This window comes from Phyllobates terribilis, unplaced genomic scaffold (assembly GCF_046119375.1).
Source record: "Phyllobates terribilis strain yellow unplaced genomic scaffold, ASM4611937v1 Scaffold_3__8_contigs__length_932513732, whole genome shotgun sequence".
In the NCBI taxonomy this organism is placed as follows: Eukaryota; Metazoa; Chordata; class Amphibia; order Anura; family Dendrobatidae; genus Phyllobates; species Phyllobates terribilis.
In genome coordinates this window covers 321,125,590-321,153,491 of record NW_027362763.1, presented here as the reverse complement: position 1 = coordinate 321,153,491, position 27,902 = coordinate 321,125,590, and the positions used below count along the sequence as shown (strand labels likewise).

Below are 27,902 nucleotides of genomic sequence, written 5' to 3'. Positions count from 1 at the left end.
TCTGTAGGGGGTAAAATCCTAGAATGACCACTGTTTTTCCTACCCTCATCTTTTTTAGAGTCTGTGATAGTCCCCCTAATCAGCTGCACTACACAATTTGTGATGATAGCTGCAAAGAAGCTGTAAGCTGCGTCAGTATGTGAAATGGCGCTGTGAATTTTTTTATGCGATCGTTGCAGATTAAATCACAAATTGTTTGAATTCACCAGGAATGGAGAATTTCAGGTAATGTGACTCAAAGTTGATTTGCAGGGCACTGATCTGCTCATCTCTACTGGTGACTCATCTAACAGGCAAACTGAAGCTTAGCATTCTTTGAAATTCAACACTGGCAGCTATTGATGGACTATTGAAGCCCTTCCAAGAAGTTATTAAATTTATCAGGAGGAAGAACCAAGTCTTCAATCATGTCATCCTCTTCATAATTTTTCATAATTACCATAATAAAACAAAACACTCACAAGGATGTAATAGGAAGAATAGTAACTTCTACATGCGGATTACTGTGCTAGGGCTATTGCGGAAAATAAGGTCTGTGTTGCATGCAGCAAAATGTGGAGGATGGGGAGGAGGACAAGAAAGATGAGCAGCAGCAGGTAAATGTGGATTGGGAAATTGAGTTATTCCAAGCACAGGCAGAAGAGTGATAATGACAATGATGATGCCACACATGACAAATAACAGTCACAGCGGGGTAAACCAAGTTGGCCCTCAGTCGTACTAGTGAGCATGGCAAGCAGCTATCTCAATGGATCAGTGTAAAATTTCATTCACCTATAGCTGATGCCAATGTTTAGATTGGCCATAATATTTGTATGGCTGACTATTGGAGTTTTAAACTACTCTATAAAATGCAGTTGCTGCTACTTTCGCTGTCGATATCTCCAAATTTCCTGCTTGTACATTGTGTTCTGCTGTTGGGAAAAATACCTAGTACATGGTAAAATAACCTGAAACTGCTCTAAAAAAATGGCTAAATTTTTTAAGATGTCATTTTAAAACCAGCAAAATTGTTGAATTCCTATAAAAGGGTTTATGTTTTGGATTGTTTGTTAAAAATCAATTGCTTCTTCATTTCCTAAACAGCAAACCTGTTGATGGTACCAAATTAGGAATATTGTTGGACAGCTTTTTAAAAAATAGTAATTGTTTCTTCTGTTTCCAAGCAGCAAACTTGGTGCCGCTCCCAAAATATGGATAATTTTCTAAAAACTTGTTAAGAATGCTACTGCTTCTTATCTTCTCAAACACCAACCCTATTGCTGATCTCAAAATAGGGTTAATTTTTAGATGGCTTGTTAAAAAATATGCCATTGTGTTTTATCTTTCGAAACAGTAAACCCTTTTGTTGATCCCGAAATAAGGGTATAGCTTCTTTTTTTAACAAACAACAAGCCTGTTGTTACTTCTCAAACACAGATAATTGTTGGGCCATTGCTTGCCAAAAAGACTTGGATTTTTTAGGACTGCAGTCATCTGCCTCCCAAAAAGGATAATTATTGTACAATTTTTACATTTTGAAATGTATGTCAGTGCAGTGTGTTATTAAACAGGCTCTTGATTACTGATTACCATCCATTTACCCATCCCATATCCATATGTATATTTATATTAAAGAGTTTGAAAAGGTTTCAGAACAGTTCTAGGCGACCTCAGAGTGTTACATACGTGTTTTCTGGGCAGTTGAAATCTACGTATTATTGTGATTTATAGCAAATTACATTTTATTTAAAAAAAATCTGAAGGAACTTGCGAATTTCAAAAGATTCACTCATCTCTACTAGACAGCAAGGGTCATAATTGCTTTATCTTGTTTTCATAATTTTAATTATGCATTTATTAGTAAAAAAATATATATAATTTGGAAAAAGCTCCAGTTTATCATGTACACAAATCTTTATCTATCTACACTCATCAACATTGATATTGCAACACCCAGAAGGAAAAGACATGGAAATATGGAAATAACAGGATTGTCAGAAAACTTTTAGTTTCTTTTCAGAATTAACATTTTCTATGGTATATCTTACTCCAAAATATTCCCACAAACATAGGCCACTGATTGCAAAACAAGATTTGTTATTTTGCACTTACAAAAAAGTAATTTTCCTAACAAATTCATTCAAAATCATGTTGTACAAATGAGTACACCCCATTGAAATTCTTAAGAGCAAAGCTAAAGATTAGACAAAAAAATTCTAACTTACAAGAATTGAACCACAGTTTAACTCTAATTATTTATTAAATAGGTGTCCAGCAAAAAAATAACTATATAAAAGTATTACTTGACACAGCAAAACCCCTTCCAATTCACGCTGTCAGAAATGGCACCACATGGAAGAGAAATGTGAAGCCTGAGAAAGAAAATAATTTCTTTTCACAAAAAGGTGAAGGCTATAAGCAGATCAGCAAATCTTTACTTATCAGTCAGGATGCTGTAGCAAAAGTGATGCAAGAATTTAACAAAGTTGGAACTGCAACCATCTCACACTGTCATCCATGCTGACCATGGAAGTGAACACCTAAACAGAATCGTCTTCTGATTAGAAATATTTAAAAAAATCAACATACAAGTTCACTGCAGTTGGCTAAAGAAGTAGAAAGCCAAACTGGGGTGAGTTTTTCTTGTGCCACAAGATGATGTATTTTTGGCAGCCCTTGCAGTCACTGCATACGCAATAACAGTATAGGAGACCCACTCCTTTATAATGGGAACATTTTTTTTACTAACGTCCTTCTCTATGTCTCTTCAAAGGGGTATTGGAGTGCGTCCAATCTTTTTACTTCATTTTTGTATGTTTTATTTTGAGTTTGTAAAAGTGGCGTAATACTCTGACAACATTGTTCACAGCAGTGACCTGGGGGTCAGAAATGCTTCCAGAGGTCTTCACCATGTTGTGCCCATATCATTTGAGCACTGTTCCTGTAACATCCCTGGCGGCGTGCTGGCATGGCTTACCAACTCCCACCATGCAAGACCGCCATCTTACCTATCAGTCCAGGCTGCACACTTTGCTCCAGTACCTGCTGTGTGCATGTCTCTTGTCTGATTGCTTAGGGCAGCGGCGCGGTTACTGCCTGATTCTTATAGTTACTGTGTGCGCACTCCTAATGCGTCCCCAGCCTATTGCTGTGAGTCACTGGATGCTTAAACCCCCTCTACCCAGTAGGAGGTGCCTGAGCAACACTTTCTTTCAGTGTAACTGAGTTGCCAGGTCCTGTCCTGTATCTTGTCTGTTTCCGCCACCCTGGGGGCTGTATATCCAGGCCTGTTACCTGTATCTATGACTTCTAGTCTGTTTCCACAACCCTGGGGGCTGAGTTCCCAGGCTCGTTCCTGTATCTTGTTCCTGGTTCAGTTCCTGTCTGAACAGTGTCCTAGCCCATTACTTGTTTGTCTCTATGTTCGTATCTTCCCTTTTCCTGCAGTGTCTGTACCTGCACCTAACTCCAACTCGTTGTCTCTGTACTTCTGTTTGTGAGTTTAGTGTCCAATCGCTACTTCATTGTAAGTACCTTGCGTGTATCTGCTCTGCTTGTCCACCGCACCTGCGGGTTTTGCTCTGCTCTGCTTGTCCACCGCACCTGCGGTTTTGCTCTGCTCTGTTTGTCTACTGCACCTGCGGGTTTTTCTCTGCTCTGCTTGTCTACCGCACCTGCGGGTTTTGCTCTGCTCTGCTTGTCTACCGCACCTGCGGGTTTTGCTCTGCTCAGCTTGTCTACCGCACCTGCGGGTTTTGCTCTGCTCTGCTTGTCTACCGCACCTGCGGGTTTTGCTCTGCTCTGCTTGTCTACCGCACCTGTGGGTTTTGCTCTGCTCTGCTTGTCTACCGCACCTGCGGGTTTTGCTCTGCTCTGCTTGTCTACCGCACCTGCGGGTTTTGCTCTGCTCTGCTTGTCTACCGCACCAGCGGGTTTTGCTCTGCTCTGCTTGTCCACCGCAACTGCGGGTTTTGCTCTGCTCTGCTTGTCTACCGCACCTGCTGGATTTGCTCTGCTCTGCTTGTCTACCGCACCTGCGGGTTTTGCTCTGCTCTGCTTGTCCACCGCACCTGCGGGTTTTGCTCTGCTCTGCTTGTCAACCGCACCTGCGGTTTTGCTCTGCTCTGCTTGTCTACCACACCTGCGGGTTTTTCTCTGCTCTGCTTGTCTACCGCACCTGCGGGTTTTTCTCTGCTCTGCTTGTCTAACGCACCTGCGGGTTTTGCTCTGCTCTGCTTGTCTAACGCACCTGCGGGTTTTGTTCTGCTCTGCTTGTCTAACGCACCTGCGGGTTTTGCTCTGCTCTGCTTGTCTAACGCACCTGCGGGTTTTGCTCTGCTCTGCTTGTCTACTGCACCTGCGGGTTTTGCTCTGCTCTGCTTGTCTACCACACCTGCGGTTTTGCTCTGCTCTGCTTGTCCACCGCACCTGGGGGTTTTGCTTTGCTCTGCTTGTCCTCAGCACCTGCGGGTTTTGCTCTGCTGTGCTTGTCTACCGCACCTGCGGGTCTTGCTCTGCTCCGCTTGTTTGCCGCACCTGCGGCTCTGTTCCTGCGTTCCTACCTTTCAGTACCCACCTGTCTGCATACCAGCCGTGCCTGCCAGTACCCACCTGTCTGCATACCAGCTGTGCCTGCCAGTACCCACCTGTCTGCATACCAGCCATGCTTGCCAGTACCCACCTGTCTGCATACCAGCCGTGCCAGCCAGTACCCACCTGTCTGTATGCCAGCCTAACCTGCCGGTTCCTGCATTCCCCGGTGTAGGTCAACAGCTGTGACCGGGGTCTGACCTGGAGTGGCACCTGGTCCCTCTGCTCAGTGCCTCTCTGATTCACGGAGTCGACTGAGCCGCCATGCGACCTTGGTCGGACTGAGTTGATACTTAGTTACGCACATCCAGGCACTCCTCGGTTCATGGTCCAGTGGGATCACTAACCACGCTCACGCCAGTCAGTACCGGCGTGTGCGTAACAGCTCCCATCGATTTGGACAATTTTTAGGCCCCCTCCAGACCTCCTCCAGACCTCCAAGGGGGCCGCTGGAAAAATGTTTGAGTTTCCCTTTGACTTACATTGGGCTCATTGCTCAGGTCGAGCACCCGAGCATTATGATTTGCTTGACCAGAGCAACGAGCACCTGAGCATTTTAGTGCTCGCTCATCACTAATTATTAACCTTACTTTCATATTATCGGTTCTAAAAATGTTCTATTAAACTCGGTCTTGTGAAAATTTTGGAAATTGTTCTTGTGTTTATTGTATTCACCTATGTCAAGCACTGTATGTTAATGATATGCAAATGAAAAAAATGAAAATGAAATTTTCAAAACATTTTGATTTATTCAAAATTGAGTTAGAGTGTCACAGGCAGAAATCCATGCACTTTTACATGCCTTGGCATGCTGAATGAACTTGAGCACTCAAATCATCAAGATCCACTGATAGCAGCTCCCGTTGCATTGATAGCATGCAAAATCATGTAAGTGCATGTATTTCTGCACATGGTGCTCATAATTTATACTGAACAAATGGAGATGTTTTAATTTTATTAAAATTTTTCCATTTTCTCTCTGTCATCTCCCAAAAGAAATAATAAAGTTAGTCTGCCCTGCTTATCTTATCCTTATTTTTGGATATGCAATAACACTTACTCAAGCTTTCGAAATTCATCTATAATTCCTGATTTCTGCCCAGGGGACATTCTTGCAAAAACAGTGCCATTCATTAATATCTGTGGAAATCAAGGAAAAACATTATTTCGTATGGCAACATAGTACGGTTGAAAAAAGTCAGAAGCCCATCAAGTTTATCCAAAGGATGGATAAGTAGAAAGAGAAGGAGTAAACGGACACCTATAATGCATCACCCAGTATGCCCTAAACAGCGAGCATTTCTTTACTCATCTCGGGTGTCGCTCACCAGGATCAATATTTAAAATGTAAGGGATAATCACAGCTTACTGTATTCTTGGATATTTGTGATGTAATATATAATCTGGCCAGTAGAGGGCAGCGGAGATGCCAGAGTTACAGCACAGGATTTTGGCAGTTGGTGACTGTTGCCAGGGGAGTTCAAGGATAGTGAAGCTATGCATCAGTGGAAAAAGGTCTAGATAGAGTGGTGTGACTTTGGATCGGTTTTTGGTGACTGTGGGATGCGTTGTTCGGCTTGAAATCAGCCGACTCGGTGAGGGCAACCAAGGGCACAGCATCTTGGGCTAGGCCATGTGAGACTTTATTTCTAAGGACTTAGAGAAGCCCTGCGTTAGAGAGATCGGCATTCTCGAAGAGATTCCAGTCAGAGTTTCTGATTATTTGGGACTCAGCCCAGCAAGGAACCATCCTCTATACTTCACAAACTGCTGTGACTAGGCGATAACTAGAGTACTGGCACAACACTGTCGTTTTATGGTTTTATACATAGAAAGGGATAATTGCATGTATTTTTTTCTGCCATATAACTGTTAATTCTGTTAATTGTACCTATGTATACTCTTATTCGTTACTCTTATTCGGAGTTATTGAGAGGAATTGCTTCCATTGCATTCGTTATTTATTCACTGTTTACCTACCATCCTTTCCTTTATTTTTTTAGAAACTGTTTAGTAAATATTTAAAATATATTATTTAATATTTGTGCGTGTCTGTTGATTGTTCTTGTACCCCTTGTCCTGGGCCGTCGCTCACCCACGTTTCAAAAACAAAAGTTTTTATATGTGTAGATAAATAATATGTTATTTTCTACTAAAAGGCATCAAAGCAAGTTTTTAAACCTTCAATGACTCCAGATGTGATCAGATCATCTGATCACGCTGCTGATTTCACATTCTTGTACTGCATAGGCTGTGTAGGGTGGTACAGTAAGCTCTCCAATAGAGCCGAAGAACCCGAAGCTTTATTGTAATGTAATTAATGTAATTTATTGTGAGGGGACAGTATGATGTGGCTGAGTTTGAGAAGGAAATAGTATGGGGAGAAAACTATAAGGGGAATGGGATGGGGGGGAATGTGTGGAGAGACAGTATGGGGACAGGGGCAATGTGTGAGGACAGTATAGAGACTGGGTAGTATAGGGGAGAAAGTGTGAAGAGGGGTCCCAGTATGAAAAGAATGGGATAGTGTGGATGGCTTGCACCATAGTAGGGACAGTGTGGGGGTCATACTTTGTCAGGGAGCATAGTGAGGGGCAACTATTCAAGGCTTAGCATAAAGCAGATTTTTTTATTTGGGAGCATTATAATTACTTTGTTATTTTCAAGGGCATCGTGTTGCCATGTGCTGTAGAAGACTGGAAAAGAGAAGTCTGCAGAGATGGGCTGTGGTTGTGAAAAGTCATATTGGTGTTTGCACAAAATGTAGAACAAAACAAAGAAAACAACTACAATTAGAGAAGAAGATATCATTTATAATGTACCAGGATGTAAATGTTTATTTGTGATACTGCCTGTGTCTAGTGATGAGCGAGCATGCTCGCTACTGCTTGGTGCTCGCCCAAGCATCTCACTGCTCGAGATGCTCGGCGCTCGCCGAGTATTTCCGGGGTTGCTCGGCGGCAGCTTGGGTCCCCTCCCTGCATGTTTGGCGCTCTTAAGAGCACCAATCAACATGCTGGGATCGCCTGCCACTCATTGTAATGCCGCAGCCATGGTGGTTGTGGTATTACAGTGATTGGATGGCCGCACAACATCATCAGGTCTATATCAGACCTGGTGCCGCTGTGCTCGTCACAGTCACTCCGGAACCAGGCAGAGTATGGAAAGGTGCTGCCGCGTCAGGGAGAGATTTGCTTGTGCATTAGGTAGTGTCGGGAGAAAAACCGTACATTACACATATCCATCTTAACAAACAGTCCTTTTGAGGACTAACTAATCCATCTGCAGAGATATCAGTCAGGCAGGGTATATAGGCAGGCAGTGTATATAGCAGACTGCAGTGCATATAGCACAAGAGGCTCCATTCCAATTCTGCCTTCTGCTGTTGTTAGATATTTCTAAACAAAGGCCCCGGTCTCAGGGGCCAGGAATACTTTTTTTGGATCTTAATCCTCATTATTTGCTTAAAAAGCAATCCAGAGAATACCGTTTTTCTGCGCCATTTGCTTGTTGGCACTGCAGAATACAGCCAGGTCTTTTCCATATTACAGCGCTAGAAATCCAGCTATTGAAAACTGTGTTTTCTCCGTCACACGGATCATATATATGTTTTCAGAAAATACTGCCATTTTTGGCCTCCATTCCAATTTTTTTTCACTGTGTCAGCGAAGTTTTTGACACCGGTTTGCTGCTCAAACTAGTTACCTACAGCCCAGGTATTTAAAACTCTGTTTTCTCTGTCACACAGATCACATATACGTTGTCAGAAAATACTGCCATTTCTGGCCTCCATTAAAAATTTCTTTCAGTGTGACAGTGAAGCAATTCACACCAGTTTGCTGTTCAAAGTAGTTACCTACAGGACAGGTATTTAAAACTCTGTTTTCTCCGTCACACGGATCACATATAGGTTCGCTCCAAACTCAGTCATTTGTAGTGAGCGTGGAAGATACTGTCCTCCATTTAAAATGGGCAAGGCACGAGGCAAGGGACAGGGAACTGGACGTGATGGCGATGGTGCATGCAGAGGCCGAGGACAAGGCCGTGGGCAAGCTGAAATTGTGCCACAACAAACACCCACATATTCCATCCCGACCTTCCTGTCCCAATTCCTAGGGCACCGCAGCACACCACTATTGATCCCAGAGCGGTGTCAAAAGGTTGTTGGTTGGATAGCGGATAATGCTTCCAGTCACTTAGCCACCACCACCACCACCTTCCACACAGTAAAGTCTCAGTAGCCGTGAGTCTGGACCGCATATTCTTCACTCTGATCCTCCTTCCTCCCACCATGCCGAGTGCCCGGAGACAACTGATCCCACACATGGACACTCTGAAGAGCTGTTCACTTTTCCATTTATAGATTCGGGCCTCTCGACTGGTCCACTTGAAGCGGGGCAATAGGAGATCGCGTGTAGCGATGTCCAAATATTTGAGCAGCCATGGTCACACGAAGGCGACGTTGGGAAAGTGTCACAAGAGGTGGACGATGATGAGACACAATTGCCAGAAAGTCAGGAGGAGGACCAGGGTGCGTAAGTGGAAGACGAGGTGGTTGATGATATAGTAACTGACCCAACCTGGCAGGAGGACATGCAGAGCGAGGACAGCAGCACACAGGGGGAGGGAGGCAGAGCACCCCAACAGGCAGGAAGAAGCAGTGTGGTGGCTGCAGACAAAAGGCAGGCAACCGTTCCCCGTAACACCAACATGAAGGAAGTTGCCAGTATAACTGTTAGGTCTTCCCGAGTCAGGTTGTTTTTTAAAGACTACTGATAACTCCAAAGAGGCAATTTGCAAAACCAGCCAGGCCAGCATCAGCAGGGATAGCAAAACAACCAGCCTGACCACCCCCAGTATGATCAGGCACATGGCAGCAAAGCACCCGACTTTGTGGGCCGAACCCCAGGGTTTAGGAACAGTGTCTGCAGGTGGCACCATTGCTTCTTCCGCTGTTGTGCATGCAAGCCAATCCCTTGTCCATGGTGCATGCGAAGATGCCTCCTGCCCTGCACCTGTCGTTGCGCACTCTCAAGTAATAGCATCAGGAAGCACGTCCATGTCCTAGTCCCAGCGCAGCATTCAGTTGTTCATTCCCAAGTCCTTGGAATGCAAGCGCAAATATGAAGCCAACGCCCCACAGGCCAAACTACTAAATTCTCACATTTCACGACTGCTTGCGCTCGAAATGTTGCATTTTAGGCTTGTGGAGACGGAAGCATTCCCCAACCTGATGGCGGCGGCCGTCCCTCGGTACTCGGTCCCCAGCTGCCACTGTTTCGCCTGGTGTGCCGTCCCCGCATTACACAAGCACGCGTCCCAAAATATTTGCCGGGCCCTCAACAATGCAGTTACCGGGAAAGTCCACCTAACCATGGACACGTGGACAAGTACTTGTGGGCAGGGACGGTACATCTCGCTGACGGCACACTGGCTTAACATAGTAGAAGCCGGGACACAGTCAGACCTTGGGACGGAACACGTCCTCCAAACGCCAAGTATTGGGGTGCCCTAGGTCAATCAGGGTTGCCCCCACAGTCTACAACTCCTGCACCTCATCCTCCTCAGCCTCCTCCTCCCCTTCAGCCTCCATCTCCAAAATGACGACATCAGTCACAAGTTGGAAGTACTGCAGCACTGTCTCGGCCAAGCGGCAACAGACTGTGCTGAAGCTAATATGCTTAGGTGACAAATCGCACAATGCTGAAGAGTTGTGGACAGCTCTGAAAGAGCAGGCAGATCTGTGGCTCACACTGCTGCACCTACAGCCAGACATGGTCGCGTGTGACAATGGCCGGAACCTGATGGCGGCTCTGAGGCGAGGCAAGCTCAAACATGTTCCATGCCTGGACTATGTGCTTAACCTCTTGGTTCAACGGTTTCTCAAATCCTACCCAGAGCTGCCGGATCTGCTTGTTAAAGTACGCAGCCTGTGTGCCCATTTTAGAAAGTCAGCTACAGCTTCCGCCACCTTTGCCATGTTTCAGCAGCGTTTGCAGCTTCCGGCTCACAGACTGGTGTGTGATGTCCCCACGCGTTGGAACTCTACACTGCAGATGTTGGGAAGGATTTGTGAGCAGAAGAGGGCAGTTGTTGAGTACCAGCATCAACAATGCCATCGGTATTCAGTTCAGACTCCACACATAAGACCTCCGGAGTGGACATGGATGTCAGACATATGTACCATCCTCCAAAACTTTGAGGACTCCACCAAGATGGTGAGCGGCGATGATGCATAATTAGCGTCACCATTCCGCCCCTCTGTCTTCTGAAGTGCTCTCTGCTCACAATCAATGAGGATGCATTGCTTGCGGAGCAAGGTGATATGGAGCAAGAAACCATACAGGGTGATTACACACAGCCCAGCCTCATCTCATCCCAATGTGGATTGGGAGACAATGAGGAAAAGGAAGAGGAGGAAGGACAGGAGCTAGTTTCATGCGCTATAGACGGTGCTACCTGCACAGCTGTCATACCGTCTGTTCAGCATGGATGGCCAGAGGACAGAGAGGAGGAGGAGGAGAGCATGGTCAGTCATCCTCTTGGTGAGTACACGGAAGTCTTGCCTGTTAGTAGTCTGGCACGCATGGCTGAGTTTATGCTACGCTGCCTTTCCCATGACCCTCGCGTTCTCAAAATTTTGGGTGACAGTCATGACTGGTTGGTGACACTTCTAGACCCACGCTACAAGGAGAACTTTATATCTCTTATTCCTGAGGCGGACAGGTCTACAACAATAGGGCTGTACCAGAAGGCACTTGTTGCGGAAATGTTAAAAAAATTCCCATCTGAAAATGCTGGCGGCAGAGGGAACACTTCGTTGGACAACCAAGGAGTACAGGCGAGAGAGACACAACTTCAATCCAGCAGAGGCAGGGGAACACTGTCAAAGTTCTGGGAGAGTTTTCTCAGACCCTCTCATCGCACAGGCCCTGAGGCGCGGGGTACTCTCACAAGGAGTGCAAAGTTTGGGAAGATGCTGAGGGAGTACCTTGCCGACCGTACCAACGTCCTTCTCAACACCACCGAATGATAGCAGCGTAACAAACTCAAATTCAGTGTCTTTTCTTGGGAGGTATATTCCGATGCACCTTTTCACACCCAGACATTGGTATATGCTTCCTGATTTTGGCTATTTGCTCTGTTCCTCCTCCTTCTCCTCATCCTCCACCACCATATCACCAGGGTGACCATGGTCCGTGATGCAACATCCACATAATTTTTGTAAAGGGTGTTTATGATGCCCGTAAAAAAAAAATTTTATACAGCATGTTCATATATACCCCCCAGGGGTAAATGTTTGTCAGCCCATTCACTTAGTGCATGAGCATTACAAGTATAGGAGGCCCTCTCCTTTCTAATTGGAGCATTTTTTATGAGGCACTCTTCCACGTCTCTTCCAATGGGCACTGGAGTGGCTCCAAATTTTTGGCAACCCTTGCATTCACTGCATAGGCCAACACTATGGAAGACCCACTTCCTAATAATGGAAACATTGTTTTGAGGAGGCCCTCTGACCTCCATGTCTCTTCCAAGAGGCATTGAAGTACCTCCAAAGTTTTGGCAGCCCTTGCATTCACTGCATAGGCCAACACTATGGGAGACTCTCTCCTTTCTAATGGGAATTTGTCGTTACTGTGGCCCTGCTCTATGTCTCTTTAAATTGTTAGTGGGGTTTTTCCTATATTTGGTCAGACGTTGGACTCACTGCATACCCTATAACTGTATAGCAGACCCTCTCCTTTCTAATGGGAACATGTCGTACTTGTTACTGTGGCCCTGCTCTATGTGTCTTTCAGAGTCCCTCCATCATCAATGAAACAGGATGTGTCTGATGATGTGTCACACATCACATTGCCGGATAAGGTTGTAAAAAGTTAAAATTGACATTTCCCGGTGAATGCACTTGCCATAAAAATTAACATAAAAAAAACAAACAGTAGGTTCTTTCTTTAGTATAAAAACAGAGTCGCCAATGTAACCTCAATGTTATCACATTGTTCCTCCATCTCCAAAATGACCACATCAGTCACAAGCTGAAAGCACCGCAAATCTGCCTTGGCCAAGCGGCAACAGGCTCTGGTGCAGATAACATGCTTAATGGTTAGGTGACAAACCACCCAGCGCTGCAGAGTAGTTGAAAGCTGTAACACAGCAGTTTGATCTGTGGCTCTCACCGCTGAACATACAGCCGGGCATGGTCGTGTGTGACAATGGTTGGAACCTGATGACGGAGAAATGACACCCAGAGTAGATACTGTTTCCCTCTATGCCAGTCCTTTCACAGAGCTAAAGAATATGGCTGCGGTGAAATACAACTCTCAGCAAAAAAAGTTGTGGACTGGCTCCGTATCGTCCCTGGCCACATTCACCTGTCCACGTGTTTGTGGTTAGGCGGTCCTTCCCAGTAAGTGCACTGGGGAGGGAACGGGTAATGTTGTGGGACCCGTGCTTGTACAAGGCCGAGACGACATCGGGAGAAACAGTGGCGGCTGGGGACTGAGTATGGACACCCGGCCACCGCCGGCATGAGGTTATGAAAAGCTTCCGCCTCCACGAGCCTAAAAGGCCACATTTGAAGTGCAAACAGCTGTCAAAAATTTGGAAGTATAGTATTGCAGCCTGTGGGTTGGTGGGTGGCTGGCTGCATACCTGCGCTTGCATTACAAGAAATGGGGTAGGGACAACTGGATGCTGCACTGGGACAAGGGCATGGACGGTTAATGTTGCAAGTCTGCAATGACAGGTTCATGGCGGGAGGCATCTTCGCATGCGCCAAAGATTACTTATGATGGGCACACTTTTAGGCAGTGACCTGGGAGTCAGAGATGCTTCCAGAGGTCTTCCCCATGCTGTTCCCATGTCTTTTCAGCACTGTATGCATGTGTCTGATGATGTGTCACACACCACATGGCCAGATAAGGTTGTAAAATGTTAAAATGACATTTCCTGGTGAATGCATTTGCCTTCGTTGAAAGCAATGCAAAAGTGCAGAAACGCATCAAAAACGCTACGTGTGAATATTACCCAAGGTGTGGAGGAGTATTTTTGTTTTTGGTTATTTATTTTGCCTTATAAACAAGTCATTACCCTGGAAAGGATGTTCCTTAACATATTTCCCAGGAAAATCCATTTTGGTTTCGTTTTTGTATGTTTTATTGTGAGTCCGTAAAAGTGGCATAATACTCTGACAATGTTGTTGACAGCAGTGATCTAGGAGTCAGAGATGCTTCCGGGGTTCTTCCCCATGCTGTTCCCATGTCATTTGAGCAATGTTCCCATCGATTTGGGCAATTTTTAGGCCCTCTGCAGACCGCCGGGGTGAGCTGCTTGAAAAATGCTCGCATTTACCATAGACTTACATTGGGCTCGTTTCTCGGGTCGAGCACCTGAGCATTCCAATGTGCTTGACCCGAGCAACGAGTACCCAAGCATTATAGTGCTTGCTTATCACTACCTGTGTCTAATCAGTACTGTGGTTCCTGTATGGTCCAAAGTCTGATAATGACTGATAACAACATCCAGTATCACTTTACCAATGTTAAGGACATAATTTGAATTGTAGGTTCATGCGATGCATTTGTATATGGGGCTGACCTGACATTACAATTGATCGCTAACCTCAACATTCATGAACTGATGGTGGTTCTGTTGATGTATTCCTGGACTCATGGTTGTTTTTTGTGATTTATTGCTGTACTGAGGGTGTTTATGGTGATGTATTTCTGCACTGATGGGGGTTCTATTGATGTATTCCTGTACTGATAGTGGTTCTGGTGATATATTCCTGTATTTTTGGTGGTTCTGGTGATGTACTGTATTCCTGTACCGGTGGTGATCCTTGTCATGTGTTTCAGTACTGATTGTGATTCTGGTGATGTATTCCCGTACTGATGGTGGTTCTGGTCATGTATTTCTAAACTGATGATGGTTCTGGTGATGTATTACTGTACTGGTGGTGGTTCTGGTGATGTATTTCAGAAGTGATGGTGGTTTTTGTGATGTATTTCTGTGATCATGGTGGTACTGATGATGTATTCTTGTGCTGTTATTGGTTCTGATCCTGAACGCATGTAAAAATCCATAACATATAAGAATACATGGCCTTTTTAATAAAGTATTGTGCCGTCTGACAAGTTAAAAGTTACTACATTCATATTTATATTCCAGGTTTGTAATGACAGTCTGTAATGACTCTATGTGACTGCAGACTTCTAAATCCTTATAATGTGCAGACTGAGCACTGTCAGGATTCTCCTGTGCCGGTTGAAAAAGCGGGAGGTCTTGTAATCGTAAATATGTGATTTGCATAAATGCGTTCACATCCTGACCAGATGTGCACTGCCTTGATCAATTCACTAGTATTGAACATGGCCATACACATCTTGTCGGAATGTGGCCACCTCATCGGCAAGTGATTAAGTGTGCAAATCACATGTGAGCAGTCACATGATGACTACTCAAACCGCTTATGCTGTATATAGCAGGGGGCACCAAACTGAATTCTTGCCCCGTGTGCCGGAAAACCCAGATTCGCCTTTTGCTACCAAAGCTATACTGATAACAAATCTACAGTGAACACATACAGCATCTCATTGTCTAGTAACAAATGTAGTAATGTGCCACAAAAATGAATTCTCTTAATAATGTTATTTAATTAGTCAGCAGGCAACAAACACGCAGCCAATATCATTAAGAACATTTTTCAGCAAAAAGAAGAACTATTTGTCTTGGAATTGATGATTGTCCTCACAAAGCCTTCACAACAATATCATCAAGTCATTGTTGGATTAGATGAAAATACAGAAGGATTTGCACATGCCTACATCCACAGATCTATGATTATCTTTCTACGATGATTTGAATAACCTCCTTACTGAGTTCCTTCAAAAATGGATTAAGTGTTCCTAGCTGATTTAACGCTTTGATAATGGTTTAAAGGCAAAGCGTGATCACTCAGAATATTGATTTTATTTAGACCACTTAATTTCCATTTTGTTAATAAACTAACTCCATTTTGTTAAGAAACTTCTATTTTTAAAAGGATTCTTATTTTGCAGCATTTTTACACACATGCCTAAAACTTTTGCACTTTGCTGTTTGTGCATTGAAACATCTACCATTTGCATTTGCCACTTACTTTTGGTAACAAATCAGCAAAGTATTTCTCCAAATTTTCATAAGTCTTCCCACTCATTGAAAAATGATAATCACTACTTTGTATTTTGTCATCCAAAACATCTTCAAAACCGATGGTAATGTCCTATAATTAGACACATAACCTAAAAAGTTAAAGCATCACACTAATCAAAATTAAATTATTGAGATAAAAGAACATGTCTGTATAGCTAAAGAAATAGACAAGTTAGAGAGATATAATCAGATAATACATGAGGATCAGGGGTTGATTAAGAGTAGCAAGGGCCCCCCCCACACACACACACACCTGATGTATCATGTGACATGTCACGCGATCCCCTGTGATAGATCATGTGATAGTTCACGTGAAACTAATTTTGCACAATATTAATATATTATAATCATTTTTTTACATTAATTGTATGACTTAATATTGAGCACAATTAAGTATGCTGGCATCCCCTATATACAGTATGAGACCCTACACACAATATGAGCTGCCACATAATCCTCCTATACACAGCGGGAGGCCGCACGTAGCCATCTATACACAATGGGATAACGCACGTAGCCATCTATACACAGCGAGAGGCCGCACGAAGCCATCTATACACAGCAGGAGGCCGCACGTAGCCTTCTATACACAGCAGGGGGCCGCAAGTAGTCATCTATACACAACAGGAGGCCACATGTAGCCATCTATACGCAGCAGGGGGCTGCACGTAGCCATCTATACACAGCAGGGGGCCGAACGTAGCCATCTATACACAGCGGGAGGCCACACGTAGCCATCTATACACAGCGGGAGGCCGCACGTAGCCATCTATACACAGCAGGGGGCCGCAAGTGGCCATCTATACACAACGGGAGTCCGCACGTAGCCATCTATACACAGCGGGAGGAGGCCGCACGTAGCCATCTATACACAGCAGGGGGCCGCACGTGGCCATCTATACACAACGGAAGGCCGCACGTAGCCATCTATAAACAGCGGGAGGAGGCCGCACGTAGCCAACTATACACAGCAGGGAGCCGCACGAAGCCATCTATACAAAGCAGGGGGCCGCACATAGCCATCTATACACTACAGGAGGCTGCACGTAGCCATCTATACACAGCAGGAGGCCGCACGTTGCCATCTATACACAGCGGGAGGCTGAACGGTGCCATCTATACACAGTGGGAGGAGGCCGCACGGTGCCCCCAGAAACAGCGGGAGGAGGCCACACGGTGCCCTCCAGATACAGCGGGAGGAGGCCGCACAGAGCCCCCCCAGATACAGCGGGAGGAGGCCGCACGGCATTTCCCAGATACAGCGGGAGGAGGCCACATGGCGCCCCCCAGATACAGCAGGAGGAGGCCGCACAGCACCCCCCAGATACAGCGGGAGGAGGCCCCATGGTGCCCCCCAGATACAACGGGAGAAGGTCGCATGGCGCCCCCAAGATACAGCGGGAGGAGGTCGCACGCAGTCACGCACACACACAACCATATACAAACATATACATACACGCATAAACACATTTGAATCACAAAAATACATATAAACAGTAGTGATGAGCGAGCACTAAAATGCTCGGGTGCTCGAAGCTCATGTTGAGCACATTGGAATACTTGAGTGCTCGACCCGAGCAGGGAGCCCAATGTAAGTCTATGGGAAACTCGAGTATTTTTCTGGCAGCCCCCCCTGGCGGTCTGCAGAAGGTCAAAAACTGCCCAAATCGATGGGAACAGTGCTCAATTAAATTTCAGGTAGGCAGAATATATAGGCAGACAGGCAGGCAGGGTATATAGGAGAGTGCATGAAAAACATAGCAGGGCACTTGGAACACACTAGTGCCCTCCGATTTTCATGCACCCGTCTCTTTAAAAAAGCTTGCCGGCAATTCATCAGCGGCATACATCGGTACCCGACAATTTAGAACAGAAAGAATAGAGCACCACACATAGATTAGATAGATAGAAACATGTCAGTCACATATATAATAAGTACAGTGACAGTGTTGGTTACTGCACTTGTCATTTAGTGTTAAAATAAAGGATTTATTAAAAAAAAAATTGGCGTGGGGTTCCCTGGAATTTTAGTCTCTAGCGGAGGTTAAGCAGACGGCTGGGGCAGATGTTTGAAGCCTGGGAAGGGGGTAATACCCACGGAGCTTCCCAGGCTATTAATATCAGCCCCCAGCTGAATACCTAGCCTTTACTAGCTATTAAAATGGGGGACCCAAAAAAAAATGACGTGGGTTCCCTCCTATTTTAATAGCTAGCAAAAGCTAGGCAGACAGCTGGGGGTTGATATTAATAACCCAGGAAGGGTGCCATGAATATTGGCCCCCTCCCAGGCTAGAAACACCAGCCCTCAGCCGCCCCAGAAATGGCACATCCATAGGATGCGCTAATTCTGGCACTTAGCCTCGCTCTTCCCACTGCCCTGTAGCGGTGGCAGTGGGGTAATAGGGCTGGGGTTGATGTCAGCTTATAATGCCAGCTGACATCAAGCCCAGGTTAGTAATGGAGAGGCATCTATAAGACACCCCCATTACTAACCCCATAGTGATAGTTAAAAAAAACACAAACACCCAGAATAAAGTCCTTTAATTGAAATAAGACACAATACTTTAATGTTCTAAATTAAACTCTACTTACCATATCACCCATTCCAGCTGAAGTCAACGATCTCCTGCAATAAAAGTAAAATAATAAACCAACCTAATCCTTACCTTTCCATGGCTCCCAGGACGGCTTCAGCTCTGCTACATTGACATGATAGGCTGGATCGCAGCAGAACACTGCCATCCAGCTTGCCATGCCGCAGATACTGAGAAGCTCCTCAGTGTCTGGCTGTGACAGCACCCAGATGAGCCGAGTTCATGTCCAATGAACTCATCTCACCTCATGCATGTCACTGACAGCGTGGGAGAATTCTCCTGCTCAAGCAGTGCCGGCAAATGACATCACCGCTTGAGCAGGAGAATTCTCCCACGCTGGGATGGCATTGAGATGGCAGGCTGGATGGTAGCAGAACACTGCCATCCAGCATGCCATCCTTCAGAGACACTGCTGAGCGCAGGCAATGTCTCTGAAGGATGACAAGTGGATGGCAGCTTTCTGCTACCATCCAGCCTGCCATCTCAATGCCATACCAGCGTGGGAGAATTCTCCTGCTCAAGCGGCGAAGTCATTTGCCGGCACCACATGCTCAGGAGAATTCTCCCACGCTGTAAGTGACATGCATGAGGTGAGCTGAGTTCATTGGACATGAACTCGGCTCATCTGGATGCCGTCACAGCTAGACACTGAGGATCTATACTGAGGAGCTTCTCAGTGTCTGTGGCATGGCAAGCTGGATGGCAGCGTTCTGCTGCGATCCAGCCTGTCATGTGAATGTAGCAGAGCTGAAGCTGTCCTGGGAACCATGGAAAGGTAAGGATGAGGATGGTTTATTATTTTACGTTTATTGCAGGAGATCGTTGGCTTCAGCTGGAATGGGCGTGACGGTAAGTAGAGTTTAATTTAGAACATTAAAGTATTGTGTCTTTATTTCAATTAACGGACTTTATTCTGGGTGTTTGTGTTTTTTTTTAACTTTTACTATGGGGTTAATAAAGGGGGTGTCTTATAGACGCCTCTTCATTACTAACCTGGGCTTGATGTCAGCTGGCATTATAAGCTGACATCAACCCCAGCCCTATTATCTCACTGCCACCGCTACAGGGCAGTGGGAAGAGCGAGGCTAAGTGCCAGAATTGGCGCATCCCATGGATGCACCATTTCTGGGGCGGCTAAGGGCTGGTGTTTCTAGCCTGGGAGGGGGCCAATATTCATGGCACCCTTCCTGGGCTATTAATATCAGCCCACAGCTGTCTGCTAGCCTTTGCTAGCTATTAAAATAGGGGGGACCCCATGTAATTTTTTTGGGGTCCCCCATTTTAATAGCTAGTAAAGGCTAGGTATTCAGCTGGGGGCTGATATTAGTAGCCTGGGAAGCTCCGTGGGTATTACCGCCTTCCCAGGCTTCAAACATCTGCCCCAGCCGTCTGCTTAACCTCCGCTAGAGACTAAAATTACGGGGAGCCCCACGCCAATTTTTTTTTTTAATAAATCCTTTATTTTAACACTAAATGACAAGTACAGTAACCAACACTGTCACTGTACTCATTATATATGTGACTGACATGTTTCTATCTATCTAATCTATGTGTGATGCTCTATTCTTTCTGTTCTAAATTGTCGGGTACCAAAGTATGCCGCTGATGAATTGCCGGCAGGCTTTTTTAAAGTGACTGGTGCATGAAAACACTATTATTTTTTTTTAATGAATACTTTATTTTAACAATAAATGACAAGTACAGTAACCAACACTGCTACTGTACTTATTATATATGTGACTGGCATGTTTCTATCTATCTAATCTATGTGTGATGCTCTATTCTTTCTGTTCTAAATTGTCGGGTACAGATGTATGATGCTGATGAATTGCCAGCTTTTCATGTTTCACTGTGTGCACTGTTCCTATCGATTTGGGCAATCACTGTAATGCCACAACCACCATGGCTGTGACATTACAGTGAGTGGCAGACAATCCCTGCATGATTGGTGCTCTAAATAGAGCCAAACATGCAGGACGGGGACCCGAGCTCCCGCCCGAGCATCGCGCAAGTATTCGGGCGAGGTCCGAGCATCTCGAGTACTGAGATGATCGGGCGAGTACCGAGCAGTGGCGAGCATGCTCACTCATCACTAATAAACAGACATCACACAATGATATCTGCCTGCACACACACACTCACTGTGACACGCACGTGCACATACAGACACGTCACTCACCATCCCCCGGCTTGGCTCCAGTTGTCCAGCTCCTCTCCGGTGCAGGAGTGCAGGGCGCACACTGTGTGATGTCATACTAGCAGACAAGGCCACGCACAGGGCCGTGTTTCCAAGCTGTGACGCGGCCGGGCCAGCACAAGCACACAGGGAAGTTAACAGGTGCAGTGCTGGCCTGGCCAAAGAAGAAGCAGCAGCCCTGCGCCGCTGCTGGGTGAGCGGTCCAGGGGCCCCCCGCCTCTGCCTGCCGGTGTCTGCCGCGCCGCACATATTTTAATGAGGGCAATCTGGTAGCCCAGATTGCCCTCATTATGATCTGCCTATGATGAGGATACATATTTTTTTTGCTGATTTTATTTTACCTATTATTTGAGATGATCCAATTGATTTAATTAGAATTGCATTTGCATCGAAGTTTAGGAAATTCTCAGATCTCAGCGAATGCAAATAATTTGCAATTTGATTTTCGCTAATCACAAATGCCTTACACCATTTTACACATTGCAAAAGATTGCATCAGTGACAGAAGGCTCATATGACTTCAGGTACTGTACAACCGTGCAGGATTCTCCATAATGCCTTGCAGCTATTATGTCACATGGTATATCCATGTCAATCAGGAGGGACTAACATAGCCTGTATAAAAGTAGAGGCTGGGAATTCAGCAGCCAATTCAAAGTGATTTATGATAATCAGATGGTGTCAGAGATCAGCAACAGAAAAAGAAAGAGAAATCCTTAAAATAATAATAATCTTTTTTTTTATATAGCGCCAGGCAATTTACAGACATTATCGGCAAATAAATACCCTAAGTAGTAATTTGTTGTAGAATTGCAACACTGAAGACGATGAAGTTAGTAGTCTGTGACTAATGTTGAGATTTAGTCGATTGGGAAGAGAGGCATCTCTAATGCCCTAGCAAGCAGTTTTTCAGCACAAAATTTTTAATGGAAAAAAATCTGAAATCACTGTCTTTCAGAGAAGGTGGGGTGGGGGGATTATTGTACATTTGTTTTTTAAAATATCAATGAAAACTTGTAACCTACATGGGATCGAACAGTAAGGTCTTTAAAATAAATATTGCTAAATGTTTGATGTCTGCTTAGAGTTTTTATTTTATTTTATAGCAGTCCTGAAAACCTATCAATATTAATGGTGGTGCAAAAGTGTTAATAGTGAAACAAATCTGAACAATAAACAACAAGAAAGTTTTCATGTTTGAAACATGAGAAACAAACATAGAAAATTGACATTACCTGCAATAATTTATCATTTCCTACACTCTGTGGATATTCCAGAAGCTTCCAGGTGACAGAAGCAGTCATGTTACAGTCAGGACCGTTTGCTTCCACTAGAATCACTTTGCTGCCTTCAGGAATCATTCCACAGTTCCTTGCAACTGTAGTTGCTGTTTGTATATTGTCACCTAAATAAAAAAATATATTATTTAAATGGGTATTTCTACCATATAATTGGTATATTGTTAGCATTCAATCTCTGGGAGCCCCAAAGATCCTGCATCTTTCCAGTCTCCTGGCTGTGCAAGGAGGAAAAGAAGCTGTGCTACTTACTTAAAAGGGTAGTCTAGGAGTATTATGTTTCTTTTTACTATGGACCTAAAAATTAAAAGGCAGGTAGTTGCTAACAGAGTCCACTACCTGCTTGTTCTCCCAGGTGCTGACTTAGAGCATTCACTGACCTCTCTTGCTGGTGATTCAGCTGATCCACATTCACAGAGCAGCTCTTCTTCTTCTTACTGGTGTCTTTGTCAAGGGAGCGTGACTGCTGATGTCATGCTGATTGACAGCGGGTTCCCCGCAGGTAGGAACCAGGGAGCCAGCTGTCTATCTTCATGATGTTGACAGTCACGCCCATCAACAGAGCAGAGCGGAGCAAAAGCCACTGCTTTGTTGATGTGATGTCAGCAGAAGTCACTAAATAGCTGGAAGAACAGACCACTCGGTGCCGGCACCAGGCCCAACAGGCAGGTAGTTAGCAACCATTTGCCCGTTAGTTCTTGAAGATTTATATACCATAAAGATCTCCCAACAAAGTATTGCAAAATTATAGCTGATAATCTCACATTTCAAATATTGGGTTGTATTTCACGGTCTGTATATGGATTGAAATGCCTGAATTGAGTAAGGGTCTCCCGACCTGAACTTGCAGTCTAATAAGTGTCTCTAAGGCTGTAAGTTTGGGTCGGTAAATCTGCCATCAGTCTGGCCATTATCATACATATACGGACCTTGAAATACACCGTCTGAACAGAGCTTTAGTCTGGAGTTCAGATATGTCAAACCAAGGGACATATTTCAAGGTCTGTATACAAATTGCCTGAATTGACTAAGGGTCTCCTGACCTGAACTTGCAGCCTAATATGTGTTCTTGAGGGAGTAAGTTTGGGTTGGTAAACCCGCCATCAGTCCAGCCATTACCATACACATACCGACCGTGAAAAACGCTCCTCTAAACCCAGCTTTAGTCTGGAGTTCAGATATGTCAAACCCAGGAACATTTGCTATGCCCCTGATTGCTATATAAACCTATCTGCATTCCATAATCATGTTGCAGGAGATCCATTGGGGTAACAAAAGAAGCCATCAAATTCTCCCTTACTTTTGATCCTGACCATTGCATCAGGGTGATAAAGAAGGCTGAATCCTTGACAATAGAATTTAAAACCAGCATTCCATATTATTATTATCATTTATTTATTATTATAACGCCATTTATTCCATGGCGCTTTACATGTGAAAAAGGAGTATACATACAAAAACAATTACAATAATCTTAAACAAAATGTGATGGAGACTGGTACAGGAGGAGTGAAGACCCTGCCCACAAGGGTTCACAGTCTACAAGGGATGGGTGAGGATACAGTAGGTGAGGGTAGAGATATGTTTGCTGCAGGTTGTAGGCTTGTCGGAAGAGGTGGGTCTTCAGGTTCCTTTTGAAGGTTTCCACAGTAGGCAAGAGTCTGATATGTTGGGGTAGAGAGTTCCAGAGTAGGGGGGATGCACGGAAGAAATCTTGTATGCGATTGTGGGAAGAGGAGATAAGAGGGGAGTAGAGCAGGAGATCTTGTGAGAATCGGAGGTTGCGTGCAAGTATGTACTGGGAGACTAGGTCACAGATATATGGAGGAGACAGGTTGTGGATGGCTTTTTATGCCATGGTTAGGGTTTTGAACTGGAGTCTCTGGGCAATGGGGAGCCAGTGAAGGGATTGACAGAGAGGAGAGGCTGGGGAATAGCGGGGGTACAGGTGGATTAGTCAGGCAGCAGAGTTTAGGATAGATTGGAGGGGTGCGATAGTGTTGGGAGTCCACAGAGCAGGAGGTTGCAGTAGTCGAGGCGGGAGATGATGAGGGCATGCACTAGTGTTTTTGCAGATTCATGGCTGAGGAATGTGCGGATCTGGAAGATATTTTTGAGTTGGAGTCGGTAGGAAGTGGAAAGGACTTGGATATGTGGTTTGAAGGAGAGATCAGAATTCAGGGTTACCCCAAGGCAGAGAGCTTGCGGGAGTGAGGAGAGTGAACAGCCATTGACGTTGATAGATAGGTCAGATGGGGGGGATAAATGAGATAGTGGAAAGATGATGAATTCTGTTTTATCCATGTTAAGTTTTAGAAATCTAGCAGAGAAGAAGGATGAAATAGCTGACAGACATTGTGGGATTTTGGTTAGTAGGGAGGAGATATCGGGTCCAGAGAGGTAGATCTGTGTGTCATCTTCATGGAGGTGATACTGAAAGCCGTGAGAATCTATGAGCTGTCCTAGGCCAAAGGTGTAGATGGAGAAGAGCAGGGGTCCTAGAACTGAACCTTGGGGGACACCGACAGATAGGGGGTGAGATGAGGAGGTGGTGTGTGAGTAGGAGACACTGAATGTCATGTCTGTTAGGTATGAAGAGATCCAAGATAGGGCCAAGTCTGTGATACCAAGAGAGGAGAGAGTCTGTAGTAAGAGGGAATGGTTCACTATGTAGAAGGCAGATGACAGGTCTAGGAGGAAAAGTAGAATGGTGCAGTCAGAAGCCAGACTGGAGGTGGTCAAAGAGAGAGCAGGAGGAGAGATGGGAGGACAGTTCAAAGTGGACATGTTTTTCAGTAGCTTTGAGGCATAAGGGGAGAAGTGATATGGGGCTGTAGCTTGTCAGAGAGGATTGGTCAAGGGAGGGCTTTTTGAGGATAGGTGTGATTGAGGCATGTATGAGGCATGAGGGGATGACACCAATTGTTAGTGAAAGGTTGAAAGGGTGGGTTAGGGTTGGGATGAAGATAGATAGTGGTAAGGTTGTGGATGAAGTGGGACGGGATTGGGTCAAGTTCACAGGTGGTGAGGTATGATTTGGAGAGTAAAGAGGAAAATTGATCTTCCATAATGGTGGAGAAGGTGATTTTGGAGGAGGAGGATTGAGTAGGTGTGAGGAGGGACTTTAGGCAAAAGCTTTGTCTGATGGTGTCAATCTTCTGCTTGATGAATGAGGCAAAGTCTTCATCTGAGATTAGAGTAAAGGGAGGAGGTGCCGGGGGGCGGAGGAGAGAATTGAAGGTGTTGAATAGCTTTTTAGGGTTGTGAGACAGGGAGGATATGAGAGATGAGAAGTATGTTTTTTTTGCAAAAAGTGAGAGTGGACTTGAAGGTAGTGAGGGACTGTTTGAATGCGATGACGTGCTCATTGGAGTGAGACCTTTTCCATCTACGCTCAGCAACCCTGGTGGCTCGTCGCAGTTCTTTAGTCAGGCTGATGTGCCAGGGTTGCCTGTTGATTGTGCGAGCTTTAGTATGTGTGAAGGGGAGGCCGAATTGAGAGCTGCAGCTTTTGTAGTGTTATATAAAGCGGCAGCAATATCTGTGTCATGTAAGGTACTGATGTCTGTAAGAGAGAGGAGGGATTAAGAGAGTGAGTGTAGGTCAAGGTGTTTAACAGTTCTGCGAGGGTATGCAAGTTTGTGGAGTGGGGATTGTTGCCCTGGAGAAAAGAGGGTAGAGAATGTAAGTAGGTTGTGGTCAGATAGAGGGAGAGGTGAGTTAGAGGTTAAACAGGGAACAGAGGCGGGTGAAGATGAGGTCCAAAGTGTAGCCATCTTTGTGAGTGGCTGCGGAAGACCATTGAGTAAGACCGAAGGAGGAAGTTAGGGATAGAAGCTTAGAGGCAGCTGAGAGGGAAGTGTCGATGGGGATGTTGAAGTCACCCATGATGATAGTGAGGATGTTAGCAGAAAGGAAATGAAGTAGCCAGGTGGTGAAATGGTCTAAGAAGGTGGTGGCTGGTCCTGGGGGCAGTAATCCTATGGTAGCTGTTTAGTATTTATGCATTAGTCTTTGTCATTCGGGAGCAAGCTTTAATTTTTAAAACTAATCAATTTACTGACTTACCTGCAGTGACAGTAATTGTACATTCATTATAAACTTTTTACCACATGGTGTCAATATTGAATAGTTTTAACTAGGGATGAGCATATTAATCCAATGATCCTTATTTGCAAGCCATGTCTTCTGCACTTTGAAAACAGCTAGTCTATTCCTGCTCCCTATAAAAATGGATACTTTTTGGACAGGTAGATAAAATGCCTTTGTAATTGATTAATCTTTTTGTGAATAACCAACATTGTGGATTCCAAAAGATACGTTTCATTTGTGATTGAGAAGTCATTACTTATTTACATTCAAAACAGCACACCTGTTTTACCTCCATAAGTAAAAGGATAAAATTTTGGACGATTTTGAAAAATCTATCACTTCTTTTTTTGTTTTCTCCTCCTCTTCCTTCAGGAGCCATTACTATTTTATTTTGTTGTCAATGTAACCATATGAGGGCTATGTTTTTTAGTAATAATAATAATCTATTTAATTATATAAAGCCAACATATTGCGCAGAGCTTTACAATTCAAACTACTTAGAGACATTATCGGCACTGTCCCCATTGGGGCTCACAATCTACATTCCCTATCAGTATGTCTTTGGAGTGTGAGAGGAAACCGGAGAACCCGGAGGAAACCCACACAAACACAGGGAGAAAATAAAAAATTCCTTGCAGATGTTGTCCTTGGTGGGATATGAACCCAGGACACCAGCGCCACAAGGCTTCAGTGCTAACCACTGAGCCACCGTGCTGACTTTTCATGTTATAAATTGTAGTTTTGAATTACACAATTCATTTTACAATTCCATGTACTGAAAACGAGAAAATAAATAATTCCAAAAACTATAAAATAAATGTGATTTTGCAATGGCATTTTGAGTTTTATTTCTATAGTATTCATTATTTTGTAAATATAACTTATAACAACATGATTCTCTAAGTTACCAGTATCAGTTTTTAAAAGGTAAAAAAAAAATGTTATGTATGTCGCTATGGTATGAGCACTTAGAAAATAAGAAAAATAAATTTGGTGAGTCCCAAAAATAATTATCTCAGTGAATAAGGGCTTTTGCCAGAAACGCGTTTAGATGTATCCCCAACCTGTATGATCTTTTAATTATTTTCTAATAACTTGAGGATTTTAATTATTTTTGGGACTCACCAAATTTATTTTTCTTATGTGAAGCCTTAAGTCACGGCTATTGGTTGGAGACCCACAGCATTGTAAAACGGACTGAGCTATAATAAGAGGACACGGTGAGGCTGTCTTTTTTGTTTATTTACCACTTATAAAATAGTAGCCCAAATACAGGTCCTTATCAATCATGCTAGATAAAGACCTGTATTAGGTTGAAACGTTACATCCTGTATAGCAGAATAAAAGAATTAAATTTTTTGTATCACCCAAGCCTGGACGCTGTCTACCATTTTTTAATTGTATATTTTTTCCAAGTGAGTTCCTTGGAATTTAGCCTGCATTGGTGCCCCATGAATGCATCAGGAATGAATAGATCTTTTTTGTACATATTGGGGAGTGTGGCCCCCTCCAGCGCTCAGCACCCTTATCCCCCCATCTTTCCCATACAAGGTTTTATCTGCAAGCTTTGCCTGGTTTCCCTTTCACTCCCCTTTCAGTTGAGGTCTTGTTTAGCACATGGAGAGGTAGGACATTAGTTATAGGGACTATACTTAGTTATAGGGATATATATGGATATATTTATGTGAACCTTGACGTGGTTGCATGGCTTTTGCGCTCTTTGATCGAAAAAACTTCCGTTTCTAACGTTTACAGCAATATTGGAGTTTATGTATTCATTAACCCCTTCACCACATATGTCATCAAGATTAAAACTACTACTACTTATGCAAACAGACCATAGGATAAAATAGATATAGCTAAACATTTCATCTAAAGAAAGATGGAAAGAACGCTGAACTGAATAGATTCCTGGTAGTAATTCCTTTAGTAACCTTCACATTTAAACCAGAGTAA

At 44.4% G+C, this 27,902-nt stretch overlaps 1 protein-coding gene across 1 annotated transcript in view; it reads right to left on the bottom strand.

Moving 5' to 3' along the window:
• LOC141259318 (probable cation-transporting ATPase 13A4) overlaps positions 1-27,902 on the bottom strand; it is a 153,266-nt gene that overhangs the window by 45,720 nt on the left and 79,644 nt on the right. Inside the window, exons 19-21 of the mRNA XM_073675072.1 lie at positions 21,792-21,961; positions 15,713-15,835; positions 5,633-5,712 (exon numbers count right to left, since the gene is read on the bottom strand). Coding sequence (XP_073531173.1) covers positions 5,633-5,712; positions 15,713-15,835; positions 21,792-21,961 — 373 coding nt within the window. The remainder of the gene's footprint in view (positions 1-5,632; positions 5,713-15,712; positions 15,836-21,791; positions 21,962-27,902) is intronic.